The sequence below is a fragment of the Urocampus carinirostris genome, chromosome 10, assembly GCF_059441175.1.
Source record: "Urocampus carinirostris isolate Australia breed hairy pipefish chromosome 10, RoL_Ucar_1.0, whole genome shotgun sequence".
Taxonomy (NCBI): Eukaryota; Metazoa; Chordata; class Actinopteri; order Syngnathiformes; family Syngnathidae; genus Urocampus; species Urocampus carinirostris.
In genome coordinates this window covers 41,339,879-41,365,500 of record NC_142358.1, presented here as the reverse complement: position 1 = coordinate 41,365,500, position 25,622 = coordinate 41,339,879, and the positions used below count along the sequence as shown (strand labels likewise).

The 25,622-nt window shown below is 41.5% G+C and overlaps 2 protein-coding genes across 3 annotated transcripts in view; both read left to right on the top strand.

Moving 5' to 3' along the window:
* Nucleotides 1-12,131, top strand: part of tmprss13a (transmembrane serine protease 13a) — a 39,588-nt gene extending 27,457 nt beyond the window's left edge. The window contains exons 10-15 of the mRNA XM_088344938.1: nt 300-462; nt 2,914-3,092; nt 4,641-4,739; nt 6,918-7,060; nt 9,646-9,798; nt 11,513-12,131. Of these exons, the coding sequence (XP_088201064.1) occupies nt 300-462; nt 2,914-3,092; nt 4,641-4,739; nt 6,918-7,060; nt 9,646-9,798; nt 11,513-11,527 (752 nt within the window). The 3' untranslated portion in view covers nt 11,528-12,131. The remainder of the gene's footprint in view (nt 1-299; nt 463-2,913; nt 3,093-4,640; nt 4,740-6,917; nt 7,061-9,645; nt 9,799-11,512) is intronic.
* Nucleotides 12,132-14,047: 1,916 nt separating this feature from the next.
* Nucleotides 14,048-25,389, top strand: il10ra (interleukin 10 receptor, alpha). 2 transcript variants are annotated; one of them, XM_088346178.1, is made up of 7 exons: nt 14,048-14,245; nt 17,318-17,438; nt 19,786-19,955; nt 21,028-21,185; nt 21,260-21,416; nt 22,935-23,053; nt 24,480-25,389. In XM_088346178.1, exons 2-7 carry the CDS (start codon nt 17,431-17,433, stop codon nt 25,197-25,199), a joined length of 1,332 nt encoding a protein of 443 aa, XP_088202304.1. In that variant the 5' UTR covers nt 14,048-14,245; nt 17,318-17,430; the 3' UTR covers nt 25,200-25,389. The 2 variants fall into 2 exon arrangements, with proteins under 2 accessions (XP_088202304.1, XP_088202303.1); XM_088346177.1 differs by lacking the exon at nt 14,048-14,245 and adding an exon at nt 16,375-16,454.
* The last annotated feature ends 233 nt before the right edge of the window (nt 25,390-25,622 follow it).

Here is a 25,622-nt window from a genome sequence, read left to right as displayed (position 1 = left end):
AATTCACACTTCCAACAGTATCCTTGTGTTGGAAAATAAAATAATAAAATAAAAGATATAGAATACAAAAATACCCAATATAACATGTTGATATAAAGTATTTAATTCGTGCTACGGAAAATACAAACTGTAATAAAACTAGGGTAATGTGCAAATGGGGGGGTGGGGTTTCATGTAGGCTTTTACTCCCCCGGGTGGAGTTAAAGAGCCTCATGGCATGAGGAAGAAATGAAAAAGAAAAAGGAACGAACGAACCCCGCGTCTGTTTTCAGAAAAGTTCTCGAATTGTTTCTCCCCAGAATGCGGCAAGCAGCAGTCCACATCTCGCATCGTAGGGGGCAGCGTTGCGGAGGCGGGACAGTGGCCCTGGCAGTTGTCTCTTCACTTTCAAGGGAGGCACGTTTGCGGAGGTGTCCTCATCGCTCCCGACTTCGTCCTGACGGCCGCTCACTGCTTCCCCAGGTGAATGGGTGCTTGAAATCCTTGAAAACGCTGGATTTAAGGTTGTGTTTTCAGGTTTTGAAAAGTGATTCAGTTTCGGGGAAAGCGTTTATGTTGACCATATCTGTGTGTTATTGTTATTGCAACTTCCATTACAGCCTTGTCATCCTTATGTTCAGGTTTTTGAGTCTTCCTTGCCCTCATGTAGGTTTTAGATCAGGGGTTGCTGTCATAATAGTCTGTGGTCTGTGCAACCCTTTGAGACTGTCCCTTGTCAAGGTTTCTTCATTTTCCTCATGCTGAGGTTTTTAAGTTTTTCCTTGCCCTCATGTAGGTTTTAGATCAGGGGATGGTGGAATCATAGTCTGTGGTTTGCAATAATATGTGGTCTGTGCAGCCCTTTGAGACTCTTTGTGATTAAGGGGGTCAGAAAATAAACAGGACTTGACTCCGAAGGTTTCTTCATTTTCCTCACGTTGAGGTTTTTGAGGTTTTCCCTTGCCCTTATGTAGGTTTTAGATCAGGGGATGGTGTCATAATAGTCTGTGGTTTGCAATAATATTAATATTAATGCTATTAATCACAAAGAGTCAAAGGGCTGTACAGACCACAGACTATTATGACACCATCCCCTGATCTAAAACCTACATGAGGGCAAGGGAAAACTCAATAACCTCAAATCATGTTTATTTGTGATGCCATTAATCACAAAGAGTCTCAAAGGGCTGCATTGACCACGGATTATTGCAAACCAGACTATTATGACACCATCCTCTGAAGTCAAGTCATGTTTACTTGTGATGCCCTTAAACACAAAGTCTCAAAGGGGCTGCACAGACCACAGACTATTATGACACCATCCCCTGATCTAAACCTGCATGGGGGCAAGGAAAAACTCAAAAACCTCAGCATGAGGAAAATGAAGAAACCTTGAGAAGGGACAGTCTCAAAGGTTTGCAAAGACCACATACTATTACAAACTACAGACTATTATGACACCATCTCTTGATCTAAAACCTACATGAGGGCAAGGACAAACACCAAAAAAAAACCGTATTAAAGATTGATCATCACAATATATAACCGAACAAGAGCGCTCGTCTTGGGATCAAGGGATCCCAGTTCGAATCCCGGCTCGTCCGTGTTACATGTCGTAGTGTCCTTGGGTAAGACACTGAACCCCTAATACCCCCAATAAGCAGGTTAGCGTCTTACATGGCTGCAATACAAGGCCGCTAATGGGAAATGTGGAGCACATTGTAAAGCGCTTTGGGAAGTCATTGACTTGAAAAGCGCTATATAAATGCAAATCATTTAATCATTCATTTAAAATGAAGTTTATTATGAATCTATAACATTCATTGCATGTTTATGACATCGCTGTTTTCAGTATGTCCCTGTACTGACTCATCTTCATTCATGTGATGTTTGCGTTGCGTCGTCTGCTACAAGCCACGTGAACTCCTCTTTCCATGATGCTTTTAATGTACGTTTACGTTTTGTAGCGTCATTGTTAGCTTCTTTTGAATCTTTCTTCTGGCTTGATTCCTAACCACTTATCCCTTTTTCTTGTGTTCTCCGTTCGTCTACTTTGGAAAATGATATGCAAATGCGCGACCTTATAACGCTCGGGAAAGTCCGAAAGCACTTAGTTATTCGATGCAGGCTTCTGATTGGCTGCCGAGTATGCAAATGGCTAAACGAACCGAAATTTCCAAACTGAACGAAGATGTCGAAATCGGAATAAAGCATCAGTGTGTGCCTGCATTTACTCATCTTCATTCATGCGATGTTTGCGTTGCGTCGTCCGCTACAAGCCACGTGAACTCCTCTTTCCACGATGCTTTTAATGTACGTTTACGTTTTGTAGCGTCATCGATTTTGTCAGCTTCTTTTGAATCTTTCTTCTGGCTCGATTATTAACCACTTATCCATTTTTCTTGTGTTTTCTGTGCGTCTACTTTGGAAAATGATATGCAAAGGCGCGACCTTATAATGCTCGGGAAAGTCCGGAAGCACTTGGTTATTCGATACAGGCTTCTGATTGGCTGCCGACTATGCAACTTGCCAAACGAACCGAAATATCCGAACCGAACAAAGATTTTGAAATTGGAACTGAGCAAACGTTGCATTAGAAAAAAACTTTTTTTTTTTTTTTTTTCCTTGAAAAAGTTGTCGGCCACCCGGGCAGAGACGTTGCGTAAGTTGTACGCCCGACGTAACAGATGCACGCCCCGGGCGTCCGGGCAGACCTTATTTCAGACACGGATAGGCTATAGAATATGTGTGTTTGTTGCTTTTAAGGTCTTAAAAAAACGGCGTTTGTCGCTTTTAAGGTTTTGACAACCGACCTTCGGCACTTTAGACGTTTCGGCGAGTTTTTCGCTTTAAACATTTGATCGAACGCCGTTCCTCGCTTTTGCGTTCGTTACGAATACTTCCAGCAAAGGACCTAACCACGTCATCCTACAGGAGCGTCCCCTCATCGCTCCTGCCGGGTTCCTGGCGAGTGTACGCCGGCGTTCTCTCTCTGGACAATTTGCCCTCACCTCTGGCGGTGGAGAAAATCATCTTGAACGAGAACTACAACAACGGGACCAACGATCAAGACATCGCACTGCTCAAACTGGGAGCTCCGCTTGATTTTGACGGTAGGTGACTAAATCCGAATCACCTGTATCATTTTTCAACTTCTACAACCAGATTACGGTTGCAGCCCAGTTGGTGCAGTGGTTAGCGCGTGTGCAGCACAGTTCTGAGGTCATGAGATCGAACTTCCTGTGTGGAGTTTGCATGTTCTCCCCGTGCTTGCGTGGGTTTCCTCAGTGCACTCCGGTTTCCTCCCACATTCCAAAAACATGCATGTCAGGTTCATTGGCCGGTTCAAATTGCCCCTAGGTGTGAATGAGCGATTGAGTTGTCTGTCCCTGGGATGGGCTCCAGCACCCCCGTGACCCTACTGAGGATAAGCGGTGCAGATAATGGATGGATGGATGTTCACCTCTCATATAGGGTATTTACATATGACATAAGAACCATACACAATCGAGATATTGCATGGAGTTATGGAGTACAGTGTGAAACTCTTTAACAGTAAACATTTAAATGAAGTAAAGAACTTTTCTGCAAAACTGTCTAAGATTTTAAGTCAAGAGCGTCTAAAGTAAAAACTGTACACAACCAGAACATTGCACTTCAAACTGTAACAGTCACCAACTTTCTTTTTCAATTTCTCTGTTCCTTGTTGTTCTTTTTCACTCTGTGTCTTTTTAAAATACTTCTTCTGAAAATAAAATAACTTCTGCATTACTCTTTTAGAATTAGGTCTAGGGCATCTAAAGTGAAAACTATCCATCCAGCCATCCATTATCTGCACCGCTTATCCTCAGTAGGGTCGCGGGGGTGCTGGAGCCCATCCCAGGGGCAGACAATTCGCTTGATCATTCACACCTAGGGACAATTTGGACCGCCCAATTAACCTGACATGCATGTTTTTGGTATGTGGGAGGAAACCGGAGTGCCTGGAGAAAAGCCACGCAAGCACAGGGAGAACATGGAAACTTCGCACAAGAAGGTTCGATCTCATGACCTCAGAACTGTGCCGCACACGCGCTAACCCTAACAATCAGTGTACTCCATCTAAAACGGCCGAATTAGTGACGTTGACGTCCGTGGGAAGCCTTTTTTTTTAAAATCCTTTAGCTTTCTCCTATTGGCCATCTTCTCCCTGCATAATGGTGTGCCGGCTCCTCCCATGGGCGTGCCAAGGAAGCCCAACGTGGGCTTCACAATCTCATGGACGAGTGTCTTGATGTCTGGAACATCCTGTGTCAGCACACTCACGCGTCCTGTTATGAAAATTTCCTAGACAAAATATTATGCATTTAGAACACCCTTTGTACATTGCATTATGAGTCAATCATATAAAATCCTTTATGGTCAAATATATAAATGTATAAAATCCTTTATATTCAAATGTATAAAATCCTTCACACTCGACCAGGATATTGCACTCCAAAACGGGGGTATTGCACTTCGAACAAAGGCATTGCACTTTAAAACTGTGGTTCACGACTGCAGTTTATATATAAGATATATAGAGATGTTTAAACAAAATTCAAATTGAATCCATGCCGTTTCAGTTTTCTTTGTTTTCTGCTACGAGTGAATATAATTGTAACTGTTATTCCTCCCCCAAGATGCTGTTCGGCCGGCGTGCCTGCCGCTTCATGCGCAGAAATTCCCCGCCAGCACCACCTGCTGGACAACGGGCTTCGGTTTGACCGAGGAAGGTTCGGGTAAGCTTGGACTTTTCCTCTCTTATCTGGAGTGAAACAGTTGTGAGAATGGAGTTAAACTGGAGCATGCAGGAGCAACCTGTCTTCATTTTCTCTCGCTTAACCTTGTGTGTTTAGTATCACCAGTGCATTTGAGCTAATATACATACATTGGATAATGGTGGGTGGTTTTTAAATGGAGTTTCTTCCAAACATTTTCAAATATGCAAAGTAAAACACATTATTTATATCCTCATATGATTTGTGATTTTTTTTTAAAAAGGATTATGGTTGTTTTCACAGTACACCAAAAATTCTGAAATTGAAATTATTCATACAAAATTTGAAAATAAATGTACATATATATATAAGTAAAAGTAAAAATAAATATAGGAAGGAGCTAGAGAATGAGAGAGACTAAAAAAACGAGTTCAAAAAGTAGAAGCCTGCCAAGAGCTTACAGTGAAGAAAATCATCGTATGAGAGAGATAAACTAAAAAGAAAAATCCAGAAATCGCAATGCATGATGTTTTTTTAACAATTTGTGTAATACAGCTGCAAATAAGTATTTGAACATCGTGCTATTTTGCTTTTTCTCCCACTTCGAAACCATGGAGGTGTCTGAAATTTTCATCGTAGGTGCATGTTCAATATGAGAGAGCTAAACTAAAAAGAAAAATCCAGAAATCACAATGCATAATTTTTTAACATTTTTTTTGTGTGATACAGGTGCAAATAAGTATTTGAACACCCTGCTATTTTGGTTTGTCTCACACTCAGAAGTCATGGAGGGGTCTCAAATTTTCATCGTAGGTACATGTCCACTGTGAGAGAGCTAAACTAAAAAGAAAAATCCAGAAATCACAATGCATTATTTTTTTAGCAATTTATTTGTGTAATACAGCTGCAAATAAGTATTTGAACACCCTACTAGTTTGCTTTTTCTCACACTCAAAAATCATGGATGGGTCTGAACGATCGGTCTGAAACAAGATACTTGAAAACCATAAAGCCGGCGTAAATATATCCAAGACAATCCATAGAATCCAACCGTGTAAAATATTGACTCCAAAACACACGATGATGCCCACAGATGGAAAAAAATCCGCCTAAAAGCATGTCTCCTTCATTGGACATTCTTTGTAGTACTCCTTCCATTTCGCTCCAAAACTCCCCTTTAAAAAATGATTCCCAATATGGTAGTTAGCGCTCCCCTTTTCGATTGGCACCTTTTCCATGACAAAGGTCTGTTCATGCTAGCTTTATTAATGAACAAAACAAAAAGTTACATAAAAATAGCGTCTTCCTGGACACATATATTCTAACTCTCTCACTCTTACCTTTACTGCTCTGGCGCCCCTGGTGGCCATTAGAAAAAAAGCATAAATTAGCCTCTTCATTGCAATATGCCGCAGGGTTGAAAGTTAGTGACAAAAGGGGTGGCTCATAGATACCCTATGACTGAAAACGTAACGGGATTATTTCCAACATTGTTAGTCACTGATGACCTCCAGGGCCCTTTTCGGAGCAGACCTTATTGCCTCGCCCCAAAATATGTGAAACAAGATGCAAGGAGAAGTCTTGGCGGGAGAGGGAGAGCTCGTTTATTTATCTTCGTCAGCGTACAAAACAGAGATCTCATTCGTCTAAGAGACAATCGGCTATTTATATCCCCAGACAACATCTCGTATTACTTAGCAGTCCCCCTCGCGATGACGCACGTGTTTATCTCAAAATGCACGCTACCAGACAGAATGTTTTCATCCTCTTTCGATTTTCCACGGTTACACAATTTCCAAGAACTTGTTTGGGTCGGTTTGACCGCATGTTCTACGCCAAAAATGTTGACTTCGCAGCCCAAGGTCATTAATAATAACATTCGCTGACATTTACACTTGGGAGAAACAAGCCTGGAATTTCCCGTTTCATAAGCTAATGTTTTCTCATTATGTCAAGCTCGACTACAATAAACCACAACACCCTTTACAATACACTCCACACTTTACCCATTCACACACACACTCGCACCACAATAGCAGAGTCAGCCATGCAAGGCCATATTAGGGACATTAGGGGTTTGGTGTCTTTGCCCAAGGACACTTAACTCGGGACTCGAACCTGTGACCTCTTGGTACCAAGACAAAAGCTCTACCTCCTGAGCTACTGACAATACACCATGTCATTTTTTCATGAGTTCAGAAGCGGCTGCCAACGATCTGATGGAAGTTACTGTTAACATCATCAGTACGTCGGAGTGCAACAGTCGTCCGGTGTACGGGGGCGCTGTTACCGATGACATGATCTGCGCCGGACACTTGGAGGGAGGCCGAGATTCATGCCAGGTGAGTTGCTGGGCAGATTCCCATTTGTCACGTGGCCATTTTTTATGAAAATGAAGCACCTATTTGATTGTTTGCTGCCAATGACCATAAATGTCTTTACTGCCAATTGCGAGCAGTGTTGGGCACGTTATTTTCAAAAAGTAACTATAGTTACTCGCTAATTCTTCCAAAAAGTGTTGGGGATTAATATTAAAACGTACCGTTTACCAAATTATTCTAATTAATTATCTGACTGCATTAACCAAACACAACCTACATTCACCCAACAATGGATGCGCGCTCGTTTCTTGACGGAAAAGATGAACAAGAAGGCCGACATTTTCACTAAGTGTACTCCATCGAAAATGGCCGAATTAGTGTCGTTGGAGTCTCTGGGAAGCCTTTTTCTGAAGTCCTTTAGCTCTCTCCTTATTGGCCCACATCTCCCCGCAAGATGGTGTGCCGGCTCCTCACATGGGCGTGCCAAGGAAGCCCAACGTGGGGCTTCTCAAAACAACGCCGAGCGTTTCTACCTCATCAGGGCCTTGTTCTCAAAACTTCGCCTACCGTCCTCCGTCAGAGTCCTGTTATCAAAATTCCCTAGTCAAAATATTCTGCATTTGGAACAGCGTGACCTGTCATTGAACTACAGCCCAGTCAGTGAATATCTTGCATTAAACTCAATAAATGTAACTTGTATTCAATCGTATAAAATCCTTTATAGTCAAATGTATAAAATCCTTCAAAAGTAACTGAGAAACTGTCATGATTACTGACGCGAGGCACCTGAGGTAGTTCCTTTGGCACGAACTACCTCAAACGCTGATTGGCTGCTTGTCTCTTTTTAAACCCCCGGCTTCCTGTCGCCCGTTGTCAGTCCGTCTGCGAACCTCAGCTCACGCTAGGCAAGCCTTTGACCCCGACTCTCTCCTGTCCTGATTGTTGTTTGATTCCCGGCTCCGACCCCTTTTCTGAACTTGACTACGTTTTTGCTCCCCCGTCCCGGCCATCGATCCGTTTTTTCCCCGCTTTCGACAATGCCTTCGCTCGCCACGGAAATACCACTTCCGCGTCTGAGTAACCTGCTCCCCACGATCCAAGGTCTACAAATTGTATATGTTACCCTTTCCCTTCTTTCTAATAAAACTAAGAGAAACGCACGCAAGTGGGTCCTGTCTTCGTTCTGGTCCTGACAGAAACTGAATTACTCTATATTAAAAGTAATTAGTTACCAGGGAAAGTAACGGCAACAGATACATCCCACACTTCAAGTGCCACAAATATAAACTGTAAACAATGTAATCCAACACTCAGCAGTAAAGAATATAAAGTGAGTTTAATAAATAAAATTGAAAAAAAGAGGAAAAAAATACAGTAACAAAAAGAGAAAAGGGCGGTAAAAGAATAAACTTTACATTTTAATATACAAGTATTTATAAATCTACAAAAACAAAAGACACAAAACCAGCTGTTGCTTGGAGGGGAGCCGGCTTCCCTCGTTCACTTCCAAGAGTCGGCTCAAAAAGCCGTTTCGTCCGCCAACAACACAACACAGCCCTTATCAGCCTTTTCTTTCGGCACATCAGTAAACACTGCATTTTTAATCGCCATCTCACTTCGTGTTTGTCCGTATTTTGAACAGTGACACGATATGAAGCGACATAAACAACTCGGCACGCCACCGTTGTCGTTCTTCAGCCAAAATAACGCACCGCTTTTGGGTCATAACGACGGAAAAAAATAATGAGTTCCGTTTCCCAGTTACTGAAAAGAAGTACACCCTTATTTACCCTGGGAACCACCATAGACATCCGTTGCGTTCGATAATCGATTATTCTATTGTGTAAATTATAACCTTTATCTTTGTTCCTTTATATTGGTTAAATTATAACCTTATCTTATTTGTTCCTTTATCTTCTTTGTTTTCTTTTATCCTCACTGTGAATGTGTGAATCTGGAGTGCCACGTCCAATATGTTCAACCCATTTTGTAACAATGACAATCAAGGTATAGTCTATTCTATTCTCATCTCATCTCATTAGCTGCACCACTTATCCTCAGTAGGGTCGCGGGGGGGCTGGAGCCCATCCCAGCCATCTCCGGGCAGTGGGCAGGGGACACCCTCAACTGGTTGCCAGCCAGTCGCAGGGCACACAGGGACAGACAACTCGCTCTCGCTCATTCACACCTAGGGACAATTTGGACCGGCCAATCTACCTGAAATGCATGTCTTTGGAATGTGGGGGAGAACATACAAACTCCGCACAGGTAGGCTGGTAGCTGGATTTGAACCCACACAGGAGGTTCCCAAGACCTTAGAACTGTGCCGCACACGTGCTAATTACTGCGCCGCCGTGCTGCCCTTCTATTCTACTCTATTCTACTCTACGGGGCGGCAGTAGCTCAGGAGGTAGAGCGCTCGTCTTGGGATCAAGGGATCCCACTTCGAATCCCGGCTCGCCCGTGTTACATGTCGAAGTGTCCTTGGGTAAGACACTGAACCCCTAATACCCCCAATAAGCAGGTTAGCGCCTTACATGGCTGCAAGGCCGCTATTGGGAAAAAATTTCATTTCATATTCTATTCAAATTCTCACCGTTTCCTAGGGGGACAGCGGCGGACCCCTGGTGTGTCAAGTGGACAAGGTGTGGTACCTGGTGGGCATCACCAGCTGGGGTGCGGGATGCGCTCGAGTAAACAAGCCGGGTGTCTATACCAGGGTGAGCAGATTTCTCCCTTGGATCTACACCAACATGCAGGTAAGAATGGCACCGTGGCATCTTTGTTATTGATGGAATTCCTTCAGTTTCAATTGACATCAAATTCAAAGCTGCTCCAGATTCAGTGCCGTAGCAGTCTAGGGTATCCCTGTTTTTTCATTGTTGCAGTAGATTCTCAGAAACGAGACCTAGCCTTAACAATAGGAACACTCTGAAGTCCAAAAGTTCAACAGGTGTGTCCCCCAAAAATGGTCGTGTCTGCTGTTGACTGTACAAACCCAAAAGTATTTTGTATTTCCAAAAAAGGTAGGGTTTTGCGATCCTAATGTTTAGAACTGCTAGGAGTGAGTGGAGAGGTGTTGTGAGAGGATAGTGGGATGTTTGGATATGTTCTAAGCCACAGGTGTCAAACAGGCGGCCCGCGGGCAAGATCAGGCCCGCTAAGGGATTGAATCCAGCCCGCGAGGCAACACTCAGAGAAGTGCAAGAGATAAACAAGCTGCAGGTTAAAATATGTCAACTTGATGTTGCCAAAGCCAGGTGCCTCGAACAAAGACACTGTACTTGTATTTCTCTCTCTCTCTCTCTCTCTCTCTCTTTCATTTCCACCCTTTTTCCCAGTCTTTCTCTGTCTCTTTCACTCTGTGTCTCTCTTTTTCTCTTCCTTTGTTGCTCTTTGTCTCTTTCTCTCTCTGTGTCTTTTAACCTCTTTTCCTCTAACTTCCTTTTTTCCTTTTCTCTCTTTTCTCTTTCTCTCTTCATACCTTTCGCACTTTCTTTTCTTTTTTCTCTCCTTCTGTCTTTCTATTTCTCTTTGGATTTCTTTCTTCCTCTCCCTTTCTTTTTCCCCTCTCTCACAGGACTTTTTATCTTTTGTTTCTCACGCTCTCTCCCTCTCTCTCTTTTTCTTTCTTTGTCCCGCCCTCTCTCCTTTTCCCTCCCTCTTTCTCTTATTTCCTCATCTCTCTTTTTCTTTCTCTTTAATCTAGTCGTCTGGCCCCCGACAGAATGTTTGTTCTATCGTGTGGCCCTTAAGTTAAAATGAGTTTGACACCCCTGCTTTATACAGAGACTTGATGACACACAGGCTGATTCCATTTATCATCGTTAGTCATTTAGATCAACATTGAATCATTCAGAGATCCTCAGTGAACTTCTGGACAGAGTTTGCTGCACTGAAAGTAATGGGGCTGAATCATTTTGCACACTTTTTCGTTTTTTATTTGTTAAAAAAGTTTAAAATATCCAATAAAGTGTGTTCCACTTCATTGTGTCCCGCTTATTGTTGATGCTTGACAAGAAATTTCAGTTTTAAATCTTGATGTTTCGAGTCTGAAATGTGGCAAATGGTCACAAAGTTCAGGGGGGCCAAATACTTTCGCAAGCCACTGTATTTATCATATCAGATCTTCTTTATTTGTACTGTGAGTAACCAATAATTTGTAAATTTAAAATAAAAAAAAATATTACAGACTTTTAAATGGTCCTCTTTGGTCCAAGGGGCCACAGAACATGTGTGAGATGACCCCCAAACTGTGAATTCAAATCTTAATACACATTGAAGACTGTGAAGCATGGTGGTGCAAGTATCATGATCTGAGCATGTTTCTCCTACGATGGTTTTTTTGACCCATTTATCACAGATCACAGGGGCCAAACAGTTTTGCAAGCCACCGTAGGTGCAAATGATGTCAGTTCAGTCAAGATTTGTGAGGACTTTACCTTCATGACCTGATTTGTTCCCCTCTCTCAGCACGTCAGGCCTTAAAGCTTCTGGATTTCTCCATCTTCTTCCACCGAGATGTCACCAGGAAGCCGACTCCCGACTGCCAAAGAGAAAGCGTGGACATGAAATGTTTATGGGAGGGATTCTACCGGTCGATGCACTTTTTTTTGTCTTGCTGCTAGCGACACGTTGGACATTTGTCTCACCTTTATGGATTTTTGGTTAATATACAGTGTCACTGGAGTTTCCACTAGGAGGGGCCTGAATTTCTCCCTCTTGGGGTTTAGCCACTAAGATGAATTGTTGGCTAACTACTGTAGTCTTTTTGGGGGAATAAGGGATTTGAACTTGTCACATGCTGGTCGAAATCTCAAGGGGGCTTGACGAGTTGATTAAAGATAAAAAAAAGAGGAGAGAGTTGGAGAGCAAGAGAGATAGAATGGAGATAGACAGAGGAGAGAGAGTTAGGGAGAGAGAAGGGGGAGAGAGAGGGAAGAGGAGAAAGAGAGAATAAAGAGAGGGAAGGGGAGATAGAATAAAGAGAGGGAGAAAAAAGAGAGGGGAGACAAAATAAAGAGAGGGAGGAAAAAGAGGGAAGGGGAGACAGAATAAAGAGAGGGAGAGGAGGATAGAATAAAGGGAGGGAGAAAAAAGAGAGGGAAGGGGAGACAGAACAAAGAGGGAGGAAAAAGAGAGGGAAGAGGAGACAGAATAAAGAGAGGGAGAAAAAAGAGGGAGAGGAGGAGAGAGAAAAAAGAGTGAGTGGGGGGAGAATTAAGAGAGGGAGAAAAAAGAGAAGGAGAGTTAGTATAAAGAGAGGGAGAAAAAAGAGAGAGAGGAGGAGAGATAGAATAAAGAGAGGGAGAAAAAAATATTGAATCTATAATAATTAATAACTCCCTATTCTTTTCTCCTTTTCTCCCTCTCCCTCTTTCTCTCTTGTCTATATCTGTTCTTTCTTTCCTTTTTTTGTCTTCTGGATCTCTTTTTTTTCATCCCTCTCATATTTCCCTCTCGCTCCTTTTGTATCCTTCTGTATCTCTTTCCTCACTCTCGTTCTCTTTCATTTTTCTATCTGTTTTCTTTCTCTCGCTCCTTTTTTATCTCTTCTGTATCGCTTTTTTCTCCTCCATTTTTTTGCTCTCTCTTCTTTCCTTTTTTATCTCTTCTGTATCTTGCTTTCCTCTCTCTCCTTTTTTTGTCTGTCTCCCTCTTCTTTATTCTCACTCTCCTTTTTTCTCCTTTTGGCACTCTTCTTTTTTCTCTCGCTTCTTTCTCACACACTCTGTTTTTTCACTCCTTTCTCCTCTTGTTTTTTTCCCTCTTCTTTTCTTTTTAATCTACCACTTTGGCCCCTATGAGATTTTGTCTGGCAGCCACATGCCAGACAAAAAATGAGTTGACACCCCTGCATAACACAACAACAGACTACCCAAAAAGAAAACAAATTGAGAGAAAGAAATTTAAGGTGCCATTTTTACAGTGCTAGAAGATTTTTTTTGTTTTTTTCAATCACACTGTCAAGTTATCTATGTATTTTATTTTGAAATTTCTATACCAGAACTGTCTTCTCAATTAAAAATACATCCTAAAAAAATTGAAAAAATAAAGCTGGTGAGTGAATTTTAATGTTTAAGATCAGGAAAATGCTTGAATTTTGGTTAAAGTGCATGGAAATGCTTGAAATTGTTGCCATTGCACTGTTTCTTGGTAGTCTGACTCTAAAGACCACGCAATAGGTTAAGAAAATGTTTTAAAAATTGCGTGAAAATGATGCCGACACATTCAGAAAAGGATCCGCAATCTCTAAAATTGAAAGATTAAATTCACTCTGCTTCGAAAAAAATCCCCCAAAAATTAAAATGAGTTCAAATTTGGCTCATTTTCCTGCTTTTTCTACATACAGTTCTTTCTTTTTTGTCTTTAATTCTGCTTTGATTGCGAAAGTAAAATCAAAAAGGTATACAGTGGGACCTTGCTACTTCGTGGTTCCACGTTCACAGGTTCAGAGCTTCGCGGGTCTGAAAAATAATAATAATAAAATAATATATGTATTTTTTTAAGCATTTTTGAATGGGCGTCGCTACTTCGCGGATTTTCACTTTTCGCGGGTGGTTTTGGTCACCATTAACCGCGATAACCAAGGGATTACTGTAGACAGTGAAAGCGCGCCCTCTAGTGGCACTCTTTACTAACTGCCCTACAAATATAAAAACGTAAAAAGTTTGTCAAAATCAAGAAGAGTCTATTAAAACATTTTATGAGTTATACAAATTACAAACAACTGCATTAAAATCTTAATACTTTAAATGAAACTTGTTGAAAAATATATACAATTCCAAAAGTCAGTGTCAAGAGGATATTTAAAAGAAAACAAAAAACAGTGAGAAAAAAAAACTTTATTTTTAGTACTTATCAAAAATACATGAACTGTCATATCAATATTTTAGTGATTAAACAATATATTAGTTCGAAAAACATATTTTTCACTGTGGAATTCCTTCTTGGATCGGCGCCATGTTTTTCCGGTATCCTGCCGTCAATTGCTGTCTTTCGCTCAGACCGGAAATCACAGTGCCACCTAACGGCCAATTATTAAACCTTGTGCTTTGAGCCTTTTTTTAATTGATGTATTTGAGAGTGCACGTCGCAAATCTGTCCACTAGGGGGAACTTATCGCCCGTGAGTGGTACGCTGCGTTATGATATCTTCCCAACAATTATCAGCTGCCATTTGGGAACGCAAGACATGTAAAAACAGGTTAGTAAAGCGTTTTTACACAACTACTATTTAGTCATAAGGATTGATAAACATTTACTGAATGTGTCAGTTAAGTTTTATCGTGAAAATCGCCAGGTAAAGAAAAGTATTTTCGTGTTTTTGTAGAAAACAAGATGGCGGTCTGGCGTTCATTTTGTTACGTATAGCTCCTGAAAATGTATTTGGATTTGGTTAAGAAACGAAATAAAGTTTAATATAAGTTCTGTTTATGTGTGTTAGCTAATGTTTACACTAATAATAATTAAAAAAATATTACTTGACACGTATGTGTGTACATGTTCAGGGTGGCGATATTGTCGTAAAGTGTCGTAAAAGGACGTTTTATGTGGAGTAAAAACGAATGTTTTTTGAATCCTGTATTGTGAATTTGATTAAGTCTTGATTTTGTAATCACCAGCGAGCACGATGAAAAATGCAATGTTCTGTTAAATTAAAATAAAAAAAACATTATTAGCTGCCATTGAGAACAAAAAACAGGACTCTGGTCTCTTCTTTACCCTATAAAATTAGACGAACTTCTGGGACAAGGTTACTCAGGATGAGGCCTGTAACACTATTATGTTTTATGAAGTATTTGTGGGAGGTGGGACATTAACTCGAATTGATGCAGATATCATCATCTTAGTTTTGCCGATTTTTAAAATCGTCATTGTGACCGGTATGTACGTAAATCCATAGTACAGTGGAACCTCGGTTTTCGAACGCCTCTCAGTTCGAACAAATCGGAGTCCGACCAAAAATTTCAAAAAATTCTTCGCTGTTCGGTCAAAAAAATCGGAGTTCGAACGCCGGTGATGCGTGAGTGCGTACGCTAGGGTGCCATGCTGAGCGGCGTACGGGTGGAGATTGCTCTTTTCGTGACCAACTGTTATTGCGTGCGGGTGTGCTTCCTTTTGCTTTCGCTTTTAATATAGGTGTACTAAGTGTGTTAGCCCCTAATTATGCCTCCAAAGAAAGTCAGTGCAAGCAGCAAAGTTGCTACAGGTGAAAAAAGAAAAGTAGTGCGTACAACTATTGCATTTAAGAAAGAAACAATGGCAAAATATGAAGGAGGTGTGCGAGTGTCTGATCTTGCTAGGGAATACACCATGGCTAAATCTACGATCAGTACGATACTAAAGAATAAGGAGGCTGTGAAATCTAGTGATGTGGCTAAGGGACTGAGTGCTATAAGCAAGCAACGGCCGCAAGTTTGGGAAGAGGTTGAAAAACTTTTGATGATTTTCCTTTCCCCACCGTCCACCTGCGTTTTCTGCTGACCACCACAAAGGTAAAAAAATCCTATTCATAATTCTTTTCTTTATCCTTTTTTTTATTTTTACACGTTCATGTTAGCGTAATCTTTCGTACGGAAGATTACGATAACGCGGACGTACGATTAGCCTAGGTTAGCTTTATGTTTACGTTAAACATTCAAGGTAAACATTCAGGGTGTTGGAACAGATTAAAACGATTTACATTATTTTTAATGGGAAAAATGATTTCGGTGATCGAACAAATCGGTTTTCGAACCGGGTTCTGGAACGGATTATGGTCGAGAACCGAGGTTCCACTGTATATAACTTCAACAAGTATCTCAATATTAAAACAGAACACACATATCAATATTAATAGAAGTGCATATCAAACTGAAAGCCCTTTTTACTAATCAGTGACAAAAACGTAGCTCTCGGCTTCAAAAAGGTTTGGGATCTGTGATTTAAGACCGTTCAGGCCAAAAAGATAAACACTTCTGATACTGCTCAAGTCCTTGTGGACAAATAAATGCAGGTCATGAAACTCATCAATAGAAACCGGACAAACTGGGGGAGTCCCCAAGTTTTGTGTAGTAGAAGTACTTTACGTCATACGTACTTCTCTAGATTCGATGCAACTAGAGGGAAAAGCGAAAGAGGAAGAACAGATCTGAACAGAAGTGATGTCACGCTCGGAAATGAGTCATGTGACGGAGAGGAGGGCCGTTTCCATTCACGTTATCAAAAACACAGCTCCCTTCTCTTCATCTCTTACATCTTGGAGGGTTTCTAACTGTTCTAATTCTCTGGACTTCTCATGGAATAAGGACTAAATCAAACCATTGGATAATGACACTTTAGAATTGAATTTGCGGAAGCACCAGGAATAACTTTAAGCATCATGAGACTCTTTATCCATTTTGTCATTCTTTCAATTGTCCATGGTGTATCAGGTAATTGAGTTTTTCTTCCTTAGAACTTCTATGATTACATATTGTCATTGAGTGACCTGTCCTGTGCTGGAACTATGTTGGTATGGGAAAAAGAATCAAAATAAATGATGATTTTTGGGGAAGAGCGACCGCTAGAATAAAATCTTGGACCTCTTGTGCCAGGCTGGGACTTTTTTAATTTACACCGACAACTTATTTATTTTTTATTTTTTCATATCAAACATTTGCTTCATTCCGATTTCAAAGTCTTCGTTCGGTTTGGAAATTTCAGAATTTCAGTTTGTTTGGCAATTTGCATACTCTGCAGCCAATCAGAAGCCCGCATCGAATAACTTCATGCTTCCGGACTTTCCCGGGGCCTTATAAGTTCGTGCATTTGCATATCGATTTCCAAAGTAGACTCAGAGAGAACACAAGAAAAATGGAGAAGTGGTTAGGGATCAAGTCAAAATCTCAGCCCCAGAAGAAACATTCAAAAGAAGCTAACAAAATATATGATGCTACAAAACGTAAACGTACATGAAAAGCATGGTGGAAAGAAGAGTTCACGTGGCTTGTAGCAGACGACGCAACGCAAACATTGCGATGAGTTGTCTTATTGTGTTTCAATTTGTGAAAAATTGGGCAGGCAACTTTATGGCTGGGCAGGCAACTTTTCAGAGTGGTCTACCCTGTTACTACATTGGGAATCTAAAAGCTACATTTCCTTTTCTCTGTGATTCAAAGACACCATGTTCTTGTGTTTGTTTGCGTACGTATCATATCCTGTCATTTGACATTTTTACGAGGTCTGATATCGTCATACATACACATTTATTGTTAAAAAAAATCACAATGTATTTCCAATTCCTACTTTGTTTTAGGATTGGGGGTTCCTCCCATTGAAGAGCTTTCTGTGAACATTGTGGATGGCGAAGTTCTCGTCCTTTGGAAGAAGCTTCCAAACACTACATCTGAAATCCAGTACAATGTGCAGATGGCAAAGTATGTATTATTTCTTATCTTATTTTCTGTAAGAAGGGTCAGGAACCTATTTTCATGTGGGCATTTGGCTCGGAGATAAAGTTCTAGTTCCCCAACATTTCTTCTCCAGCATTTCAAATTTTGACAGCCCAGAGTTGTGTTTGGTGTGTGCTTTAGTCAAGTCAAGTCCCATTTATTTATGACGCCTCTTCATCACAAAAATGTCTCAAAGGACTGCACAGGATTACAATGACACAATGATCTGATCTTAAACCAACATGCGGGAAAGGAACAACTCAAAACCTCAGCGTGAGGAAAAAGAGAAACCTTGAGAAAGGGACCTCACAAGTGGTATCCCCCTTCCAGGATGACCAGGGTGAATATTATTTAACATTACAGTACACAAACATAGTAAACACTAGGTAACATGTTGAAAATTTGTCCGGAAAGTGCATGACAGCAGCGACGCCCCCAGCCTGTAAACTAGTCCAGAAAGTCTATGACGGCCATGACGCAGTTTCCTATCTCTGCCAGCTGGTCCATGCAGGCATTCACATGCTTCAGGTCAAACGCTGGTTCGCTGACTCATCTCCAAATCGTCCTTCTCCTTCGTATCACCACCAGGCGGGCAGTCGGAAAAAGACAGGAAAATACAGAATATGAGGCGGGCATCAATCATAAAAGCGACGCGGTTTGGTCCAGTATATAAAGGGCACAGTTTCAACTAGTTAAGAGTCAAGGTGTCACACAAACAGACCCCGTTTTGACTCCACATCACTAAAGAATCCTTTATATCAGGGGTCGGCAACCTAAAGCCACTGCTGGCACGCAAAATAATAATGATTATTTTAAATAAATGCGCATTTTTACCTGGAATCTAGACATTTTCAGTTGCACACTGTGTTGTTTAGAGGCTTTACGGTAGCGCCCCTCCTCTTCTGCTCCGTGTGCGAGTGTGTGTGTCTGCACATCGACTCGCAGAAGAGAAATCCGTGTTTTGACTCATCTACAGAAACATCGGCACCCAATAAATAAATTAATGAATAATGACAGCTCCTTCAGCGAAAAAATCTTGTTCTTTGACTGACGACTGGGGGCTTGTGCAAAAAATGACTGTGCTGTTTGTTATGCCTCGAGAGCGTTGTACCTCGCACATCAAGTGTTAAATGTCATGACGAGACGAAACATGAACATGAATTCAAGGATGAGTCTGACAAGGCGTAGACATTAAAACACGCTCTGTCCAGCAAACAAACACAGGCCCTAAAAACCTTTCTCACTGCTAAAAACACCACCAGTGAAGCAAGTTATCACATTGCTCACTGCATACATAGCAAAGCACGGAAAACCAGTAATAACTGTGACCAAATCAGCTATTATTTCTGTTGCACTTGTCTTCAAGTAGCCTTCTGCCTTGTTGCTGTTATTTCAAGTTTTGATGTTTTCTGCAATTAGATTTCATTGATGAATGGTATGCTAGCTGTCCGTATCAAATTGTTTTTGATTGTAGTTCATTGTTGACTAAAAATTGTTGATTCAGGTTGATTCTTGCGGTATGGATGTCTAGAGGCCTCTCCACATGTTGCTCACATTCATTTTTTTAGTTTATTACTTGTACTCACTTCTCTCTGCTAAGTGCTGTTTGCGCTGAAGGTATCCTCCTTTGCAATGTTTCATGACATATTTACAAAAGGTCTCTGCTTGCACCTTGTTTTGAAACCATTATTTACAAAAAAAAAACTCAAAATGAGCCTCAACGATCTTAAGTAACTGCTCGAGGGAGACACGTTTAAAGTGGTATACAGTATTTGTTGATATGGGATACAGGCTCTGGCATTCTTTCATAAATTTGATCAAATCATCTAACGTCACACAGTTTTGGAGAGGACATCATTGGGCGTCGCCCCAAAACATAAACAGAGCCGAAATATGACAGAGAGGGAACGTTATTTATTCAACACATTCATCAACATACTAGCCACGTTCAAGTCCGTCTGGGAGACGGTCAGCTTTTTTATACTGTGTTCTAGTGATTATGTTTTTCTCGAACTGACAGTATTCTTTCTTGGAATTGACCGTGTTTTTTTCCCCGCCCTGACTTGACTCAGTCAACCCATGGTATTTCATGTATCAATATTGTTTCATAACATCCAGATATCTTCCATCAAGCCGACTCGCAGTTAATCCACAACAATATGAAAATAAAATATTAATCATAAAAATGTGCTTTTGTTTTGCTGAAGTTTGTCTTAAAATATATGTAATGCCTCTCTCACAAAAAAAAAATGCTATGATGGGTCTCAGGGTCATAAAGTTTCCCTGCCCCTGTTTCATAATAACGCCGCTTTTTGATGATTTTTGTGATCAGGTTTGCCGGTGAATGGGCCTCAGTCTTAAGCTGCACCGGGATCACGAATACCTTCTGCGACCTAAGCGGACTGGTACGAGAGTATAGCGCCGCCTATAAGGTCAGAGTTCAGACGTTTGACGGAAACAACACGTCGGTGTGGGCGGTGAAGAAATTCCTCCCAAATGCGAGTGAGTAACACTCTTGTAGTTTGTCATTTGCAAATGTAAAGACTAAAAACCTTGAACAAGCCTAGGCAGAAAAGGATAAGAAATGCAGTTTGGCTACTTTGAGTCCCTGTAGTTTGAGGTCCTCATATACTGTATGTATAGTTTTGCGTCCATTGTTTGCGGAAGTACTCGTGGATGGTAACGCCGAAGCGTATATTGTTTTTCTTACATTTGAGGAAATAAGGAGAACTATTGTGGTGAGAGAGCTTGCTGAGAGGGTTGATGAAAATGTTTTGACATATGGAAAGAATAGATGAAGACTATTTCACTAAAAACGTAGGTAGTGCAGAAGTGGTGGAACATAGAATGAGAGGAAGGCCCAAATAAGGACGGATAAATAGAGTGAAGCGTGCTCTGGATGTGAGGTCGGTTGGTTTAATGGATGCAAGAGTGTGGGCTAGGGACTGATAAACAGGGATCAGAATGGAGATTTTCATTTTCAGCTGAAATAGCCAGGGTCCAGGAATTCATGTTCAGGTTTCGTCTCGTATTGATGTTTAACACTTGCACCAACAGCACGGTCATTTTTTTGCACAAAGCCCCAGTCATCCGTCCACTCTGGCTGAAAAGAACGAGATGTTTTCGCTCCAGGAGCCGCCATGATTCGTTCATTTATCGCGCGCGTGTGTTTCATTGGCTGGGTTAAAACACAGATCCCTCCTCTGCGAGGCGCTGCGCAAACACACACTGGCACACGAAGCAGAGGGGGGCGCTACCGTAAAGCCTCTAAACAACACGGTGCGCAACTGGAAATGTCTAAATTTCAGGTAAAAATGCGCATTTAAAAAAATAATCATTATTATTTTGCCGTGCTGAGTCATAGGTTGCCGACCCCTGCACTAGGAGGATATGGCTTTGGTAGATAGATAGACATTTTTATGTTGTAAAATGTATGATGTTGGTGTTAGGGAAATATATCTTACAAATGCAAAAATAAATAATATTTTGTTAATTGACAGCACTGAGTGAATGATTTCCGTTAAGAAAGACATTTTTTAATCATTTTATTCATTTATATTTTCGTTTGTCCCAGGCAACCTGCAACCTCCGTCCTTCACCTTATACGCTACCTCCACCACCATAACAATCAGCGTTCATGAAAAACCGATCCTCAGAAAGCTTTTTCCCTTTGGGGTGACTTACATCATGCACCTAGAGGAAAAAAGCAAGGATGACAAAGCTGAAGGCCACGTAAGTTGTAAAGGGAAAACTACACGGACTGTCTCAAAAAAACAGATGTGTTGACCTATTTTGTAATCCCACAGAAGATAATAACGTACATGACGGACGGCATGGATTCAAAAACCTTCACTTCTCTCCGATGGGGTGCGGAATACTGCGTCAGCATCATGGTGAAGGGAAACGGTGCTTTGTCTAGAAGCAAGTTATCCCCGCAACAATGCCTGAAGCTTCCAGAGCAAGGTGGGCTCCACGATATAAAAACCCCTTAAAGTGGGCGGACCGTCGGGATGTTCAGAAGCAAATACGTCACCAGTTTTGGGAATTAATTATCAAAATGTAGCGTTTACCAAATTGTTCGAATTAGCTATCTGACTCCATTAACCAACCTACATTCACCCAGCAATTTATGCGTGCTGGTTTCTTGGGGGAAAAATGACCCGGAAAGCCGACATTTTTATTTTCCCTAACAGAAGAAGTCCTTCAGCTTTCTCTTATTGGCCCACGTTGTTGTGGATTGTTCGGAGTCGGCTTGCATAAGGAACGCATTAAAAGGGAAATTCCAGTCTGTTTATCTCGAGTGTAAATGTCAGCAAATATTATTATTAATAATCGCCTTGGACGAAAGACTGACGTTCGTCCTGCCAAGATTTCTGGGCAGGGAGCATGCCAGGTCAAACCGACCCAAAACATTTCTTGGAAGCCGACCCCAAGCAGTTCTTGGAAGTTACATAAAGATTACAAAACGTCCTGTCTTGTGGCGTGTATAAACACGTGCAAGGGGGACGAGCAAAAATAGATCTTGTATTAGGGTATAAAAAGCCAATTTTCTCTGAAGACGATCGAGAGACTTCGAGATTTCTGTGGACGAGGCTCAATAAACGAACTCTCCGTCTTATGCCACGACTCCTTGTTTTTCAAGTATTATGTGTTATATAATGTGGGGCAAATTGATCGGGCTGTTTCCACAATAACGTCTCCCTGCAAGATGGCGTCTCGGCTCCTCCCATGGGCGTGCCAATCGTTGTTTGTGCCCAACGATTTCACAACACAGCGCCTTAATGTCTGGCTTCCCAAAACAACATCGCCTGCCGTCCTGCGTCAGGAAATCCACGACTCCTGTTATCAAAATTCCCTAGACAAAATATTATGCATTTCGAACAGCCTGCCCTGACCTTGTACATTGAACTAAAGCCCACTCCGTGAAAATCTTCATTGCGTTAAACTGAGTTAATCGTATGAAATCCTTTATAGTCAAATGTGTAAAATCTTTTACCAGTCACTGAAATACGTCATGCTAAATATAATTGGAAATCTTGAACTCTTGGGATTCAAAATGTATTCATCACAGAAAGATGTCTCCTCCCATGGGCTTCCTTGGCACGCCCATGGGAGGAGTCGGCACGCCATTATGTGGGGAAAAGATGGTGAATAGGAGAAAGCAAAAGGACTTCAGAAGAGGGCTTCCCAGAGACTCCAACAACACTAACTTGGCCGTTTTCGATGGAGTGCACTTAGTGAATCTTTTAGGGAAAATAAATCTGAATGAAGGTTATGTTTGGTTAATGGAGTCAGATAACTCATTCGAACAATTTGGTAAATGGTACATTCTGATATTTAATTCCCAACAGTACAGGTAAGTCTTCCTGCTATTGTCCCAGCTAGTTTCCAGCTAAGATGCTTTTACCGCTCAGTCCATTTTAAAACACAATGGGTGCTCAAATGTAATAAGTAAATATTTGTGTGTTATTATTTTTCCAGAATGGTTCATCATTTCAGTGTCCTCCCTCACTGTTGTGGGCGTGTTGGCTATTGCTAGCTTTATGGGCGTCGGTCTGATTTTTCATCTCAACCGGCCATCCAAAACGCCCCTGGCATTGGTACGTAAACTGAATAAGAGCCAAGCGACCATGTCTTTGCCATAAAACTCTATATATTTGATTTAGAATCTAATTCGGTGGTTATCATATTGACCAGCAGGTGGTGGTCAAGATTCCGCATCAGAATTGATCCCCAAAAAACAGTCTCATTTTATTCTTAGAGAAGCAATTATCACAACATATTCTGTTTAACTTTGAAATTATCTATTTTCTAGTCCATTGATATTGATTTATCAATTAGATACAAAAATAAATAATGCAGTGTAGTGTGATTCTAACAACTAATATTTATTGAAAAGGCAAAAAAAAAAGCACATTGTAGATAAGATAACGCGCGGTGGTAAAAAGCGGGATAAATTCTGTAGCTTTTGAAAGTACTGATCGATAAGCCCAATTTTAAGATAATCAACTAATTTCAATGATCAGGAATTACTTCTTAGCGTGTCAGAATTATATTATTTATGCCTAGCACAATACGGTTTATTGCGAAATATTTTTCTTGGGTTACCTTTAGCCAGACAAAGCATCACATGGGGGCAGGGTTCCACATGGACCCCTTGAAGAAAAACAAGAACTTAATTGGCTGCTGCTTTCAGCCGAATGAGAGGGAGGGAAAGATCCCCGGGCAATCCAAGCCTCGTGGTTGGAGTGTGCCACGCTTCCTCACCGAAAGGCAATGGCCCTGGGGTTTGGCCTTCTTTGTCCCTATTGTCCAAGGGGGCAAAGGCCAGCCGGGACCCCCTTTTGGGCCGCTGTTCTAGAAGGAATGCTGATGAGGCCATCGGTCTGGTTAAAGATTCCTGTTGACACTTTTCAAAATGACGTTTTCCACTTGACTGAAATCCAGAGTGATCATGGGCCTCTTGGCTGCATCTCTGAGCAGTTTTCTCCTTGTATGAGCCGAAAATTTAGGGGGACAGTCCGATCTCGGTAGATTTGCAGTGGTCTGATACTCCTTCCATTTCAATATAATGTTCCTTGGGATGTTTTAAGCTTGGGAAATCTTTTTGTATCCAAATCCAGCTTTAAACTTCTCCATAACAGTATCTCAGACCTGCCCGGTGTGTTCCTCGTTCTTCATGACGCTCTCTGCGCTTTAAACAGACCTCTGAGACGATCACAGTTCAGGTGCATCTATACAGAGACTTGATGACACACAGGTGGATCCGTTTATCATCGTTAGTCATTTAGATCAACATTGAATCATTCAGAGATCCTCACTGTATTCTTTTGATTACAAATTAACACTTGGGGGGTTCAAATTGTTATTATAGAGCTGAATAGAGTGATCACTGTTACTGAAGGAAATGTCTGTTGTTTGGCTCTGGTGTGCTGGTCAGGGTCAGGGTTAGAAAAGTTCAGGTGAAATGTATTGGTGGTGGTGTTCCCGACAAAATGTCGCTAACTTTTTCTTCTCTTTCACTAGAAATCCCCTGCTCCTGGCTGGCATCCACTCACTTTTGGAGAAGGGCCTATAGAAGTAGTCACAGACAAAGGTTGGTTCCTGTCTGGCAGCAGAGCAGAAGTGAAATACTCCACAGAAAACCCTCAGAACATTTTGAGGAAACAGGACGACAGCACCAGTTTGGACAGCGGCGTCAGCATGGAAACCAACGCTACGGAAAAACCAGGACCAAATCCTCAGAAGAGACAAGAGGATAGCGGTTTTGGGAGCATGGGAGTGACTGTGTGGCCCATTCTAATGGAGAGCAAAGACTCTGGGGTAGGTCTTGGGCCTGGATTGGAATCCTCGACCAGGAAAACAATAGGAGAGGACACTGGATCTCTCAAACAATTGGAGAGTTATCGCAAGCAGAGCCCAGCACTGCAGAAACATCAAGACGACGGAGCTGAGCAGATCCACCCGAGTCCAGTTCTGGCTGCAGTGGTTTCGGGCTATCGGGCAGGACCTCAGACATGTATCTGCTCTGGTGCAGCTCAATGTTCCTGGTGCCTTCAAAACTTCAACGGAGGCACAGTGATCCGAAAGCAAAACTATCTATTGGACAAAGAAGACTTTCCAAAGCAGTCCCAGACAGAAGCAATGGATGGATTTCCTTTGCTAACAGCAATGATGCAAAGAATGGACCTGAACAAGAACAGTGCGGCCGTTTCGCTCTGCGACTTGGAGCTGGATAATGACTGATTCGATCAAGAGGGATGCTTTAAAAATATGCTGACTGAAAAAATGCCGTTAATCCTGTGACTAAAATGTCAAGTCATGTTTATTTGTTTGGCCTTTAATCACAAGGAGTCTCAAAGGGCTTCACAGACCACAGATTATTGCAAACCACAGACTATTATGACACCATCCCCTGATCTAAAACCTACATGAGGGCAAGGAAAAACTCAAAAACCTCAACATGAGGAAAATGAAGAAGCCTTGAGAAGGGACCTTACATGAGGTAATCCCCCTTCCAGGATGACCAGGCTGCAATGGATGTTGCAAAATGTGTAAAATCTAAGCTAAAAAATATTATTTTCATCCCAAAAATAGTAAATCCTTCGAATTTGTGTGAAAATAAGGGTTTAATCATTAAAATTATATCTACAGGTTCCGTATTTTCAC

What these genes read in the sequence shown, in the direction of transcription:
- il10ra (XM_088346177.1), top strand. Translation starts at nt 16,403, where the DNA reads ATGAGACTCTTTATCCATTTTGTCATTCTTTCAATTGTCCATGGTGTA. An exon ending in TACAATGTGCAGATGGCAAA is followed by an intron (nt 17,439 to 19,785) that starts GTATGTATTATT and finishes TTTTGTGATCAG; the next exon opens with GTTTGCCGGTGAATGGGCCT. An exon ending in GAAATTCCTCCCAAATGCGA is followed by an intron (nt 19,956 to 21,027) that starts GTGAGTAACACT and finishes CGTTTGTCCCAG; the next exon opens with GCAACCTGCAACCTCCGTCC.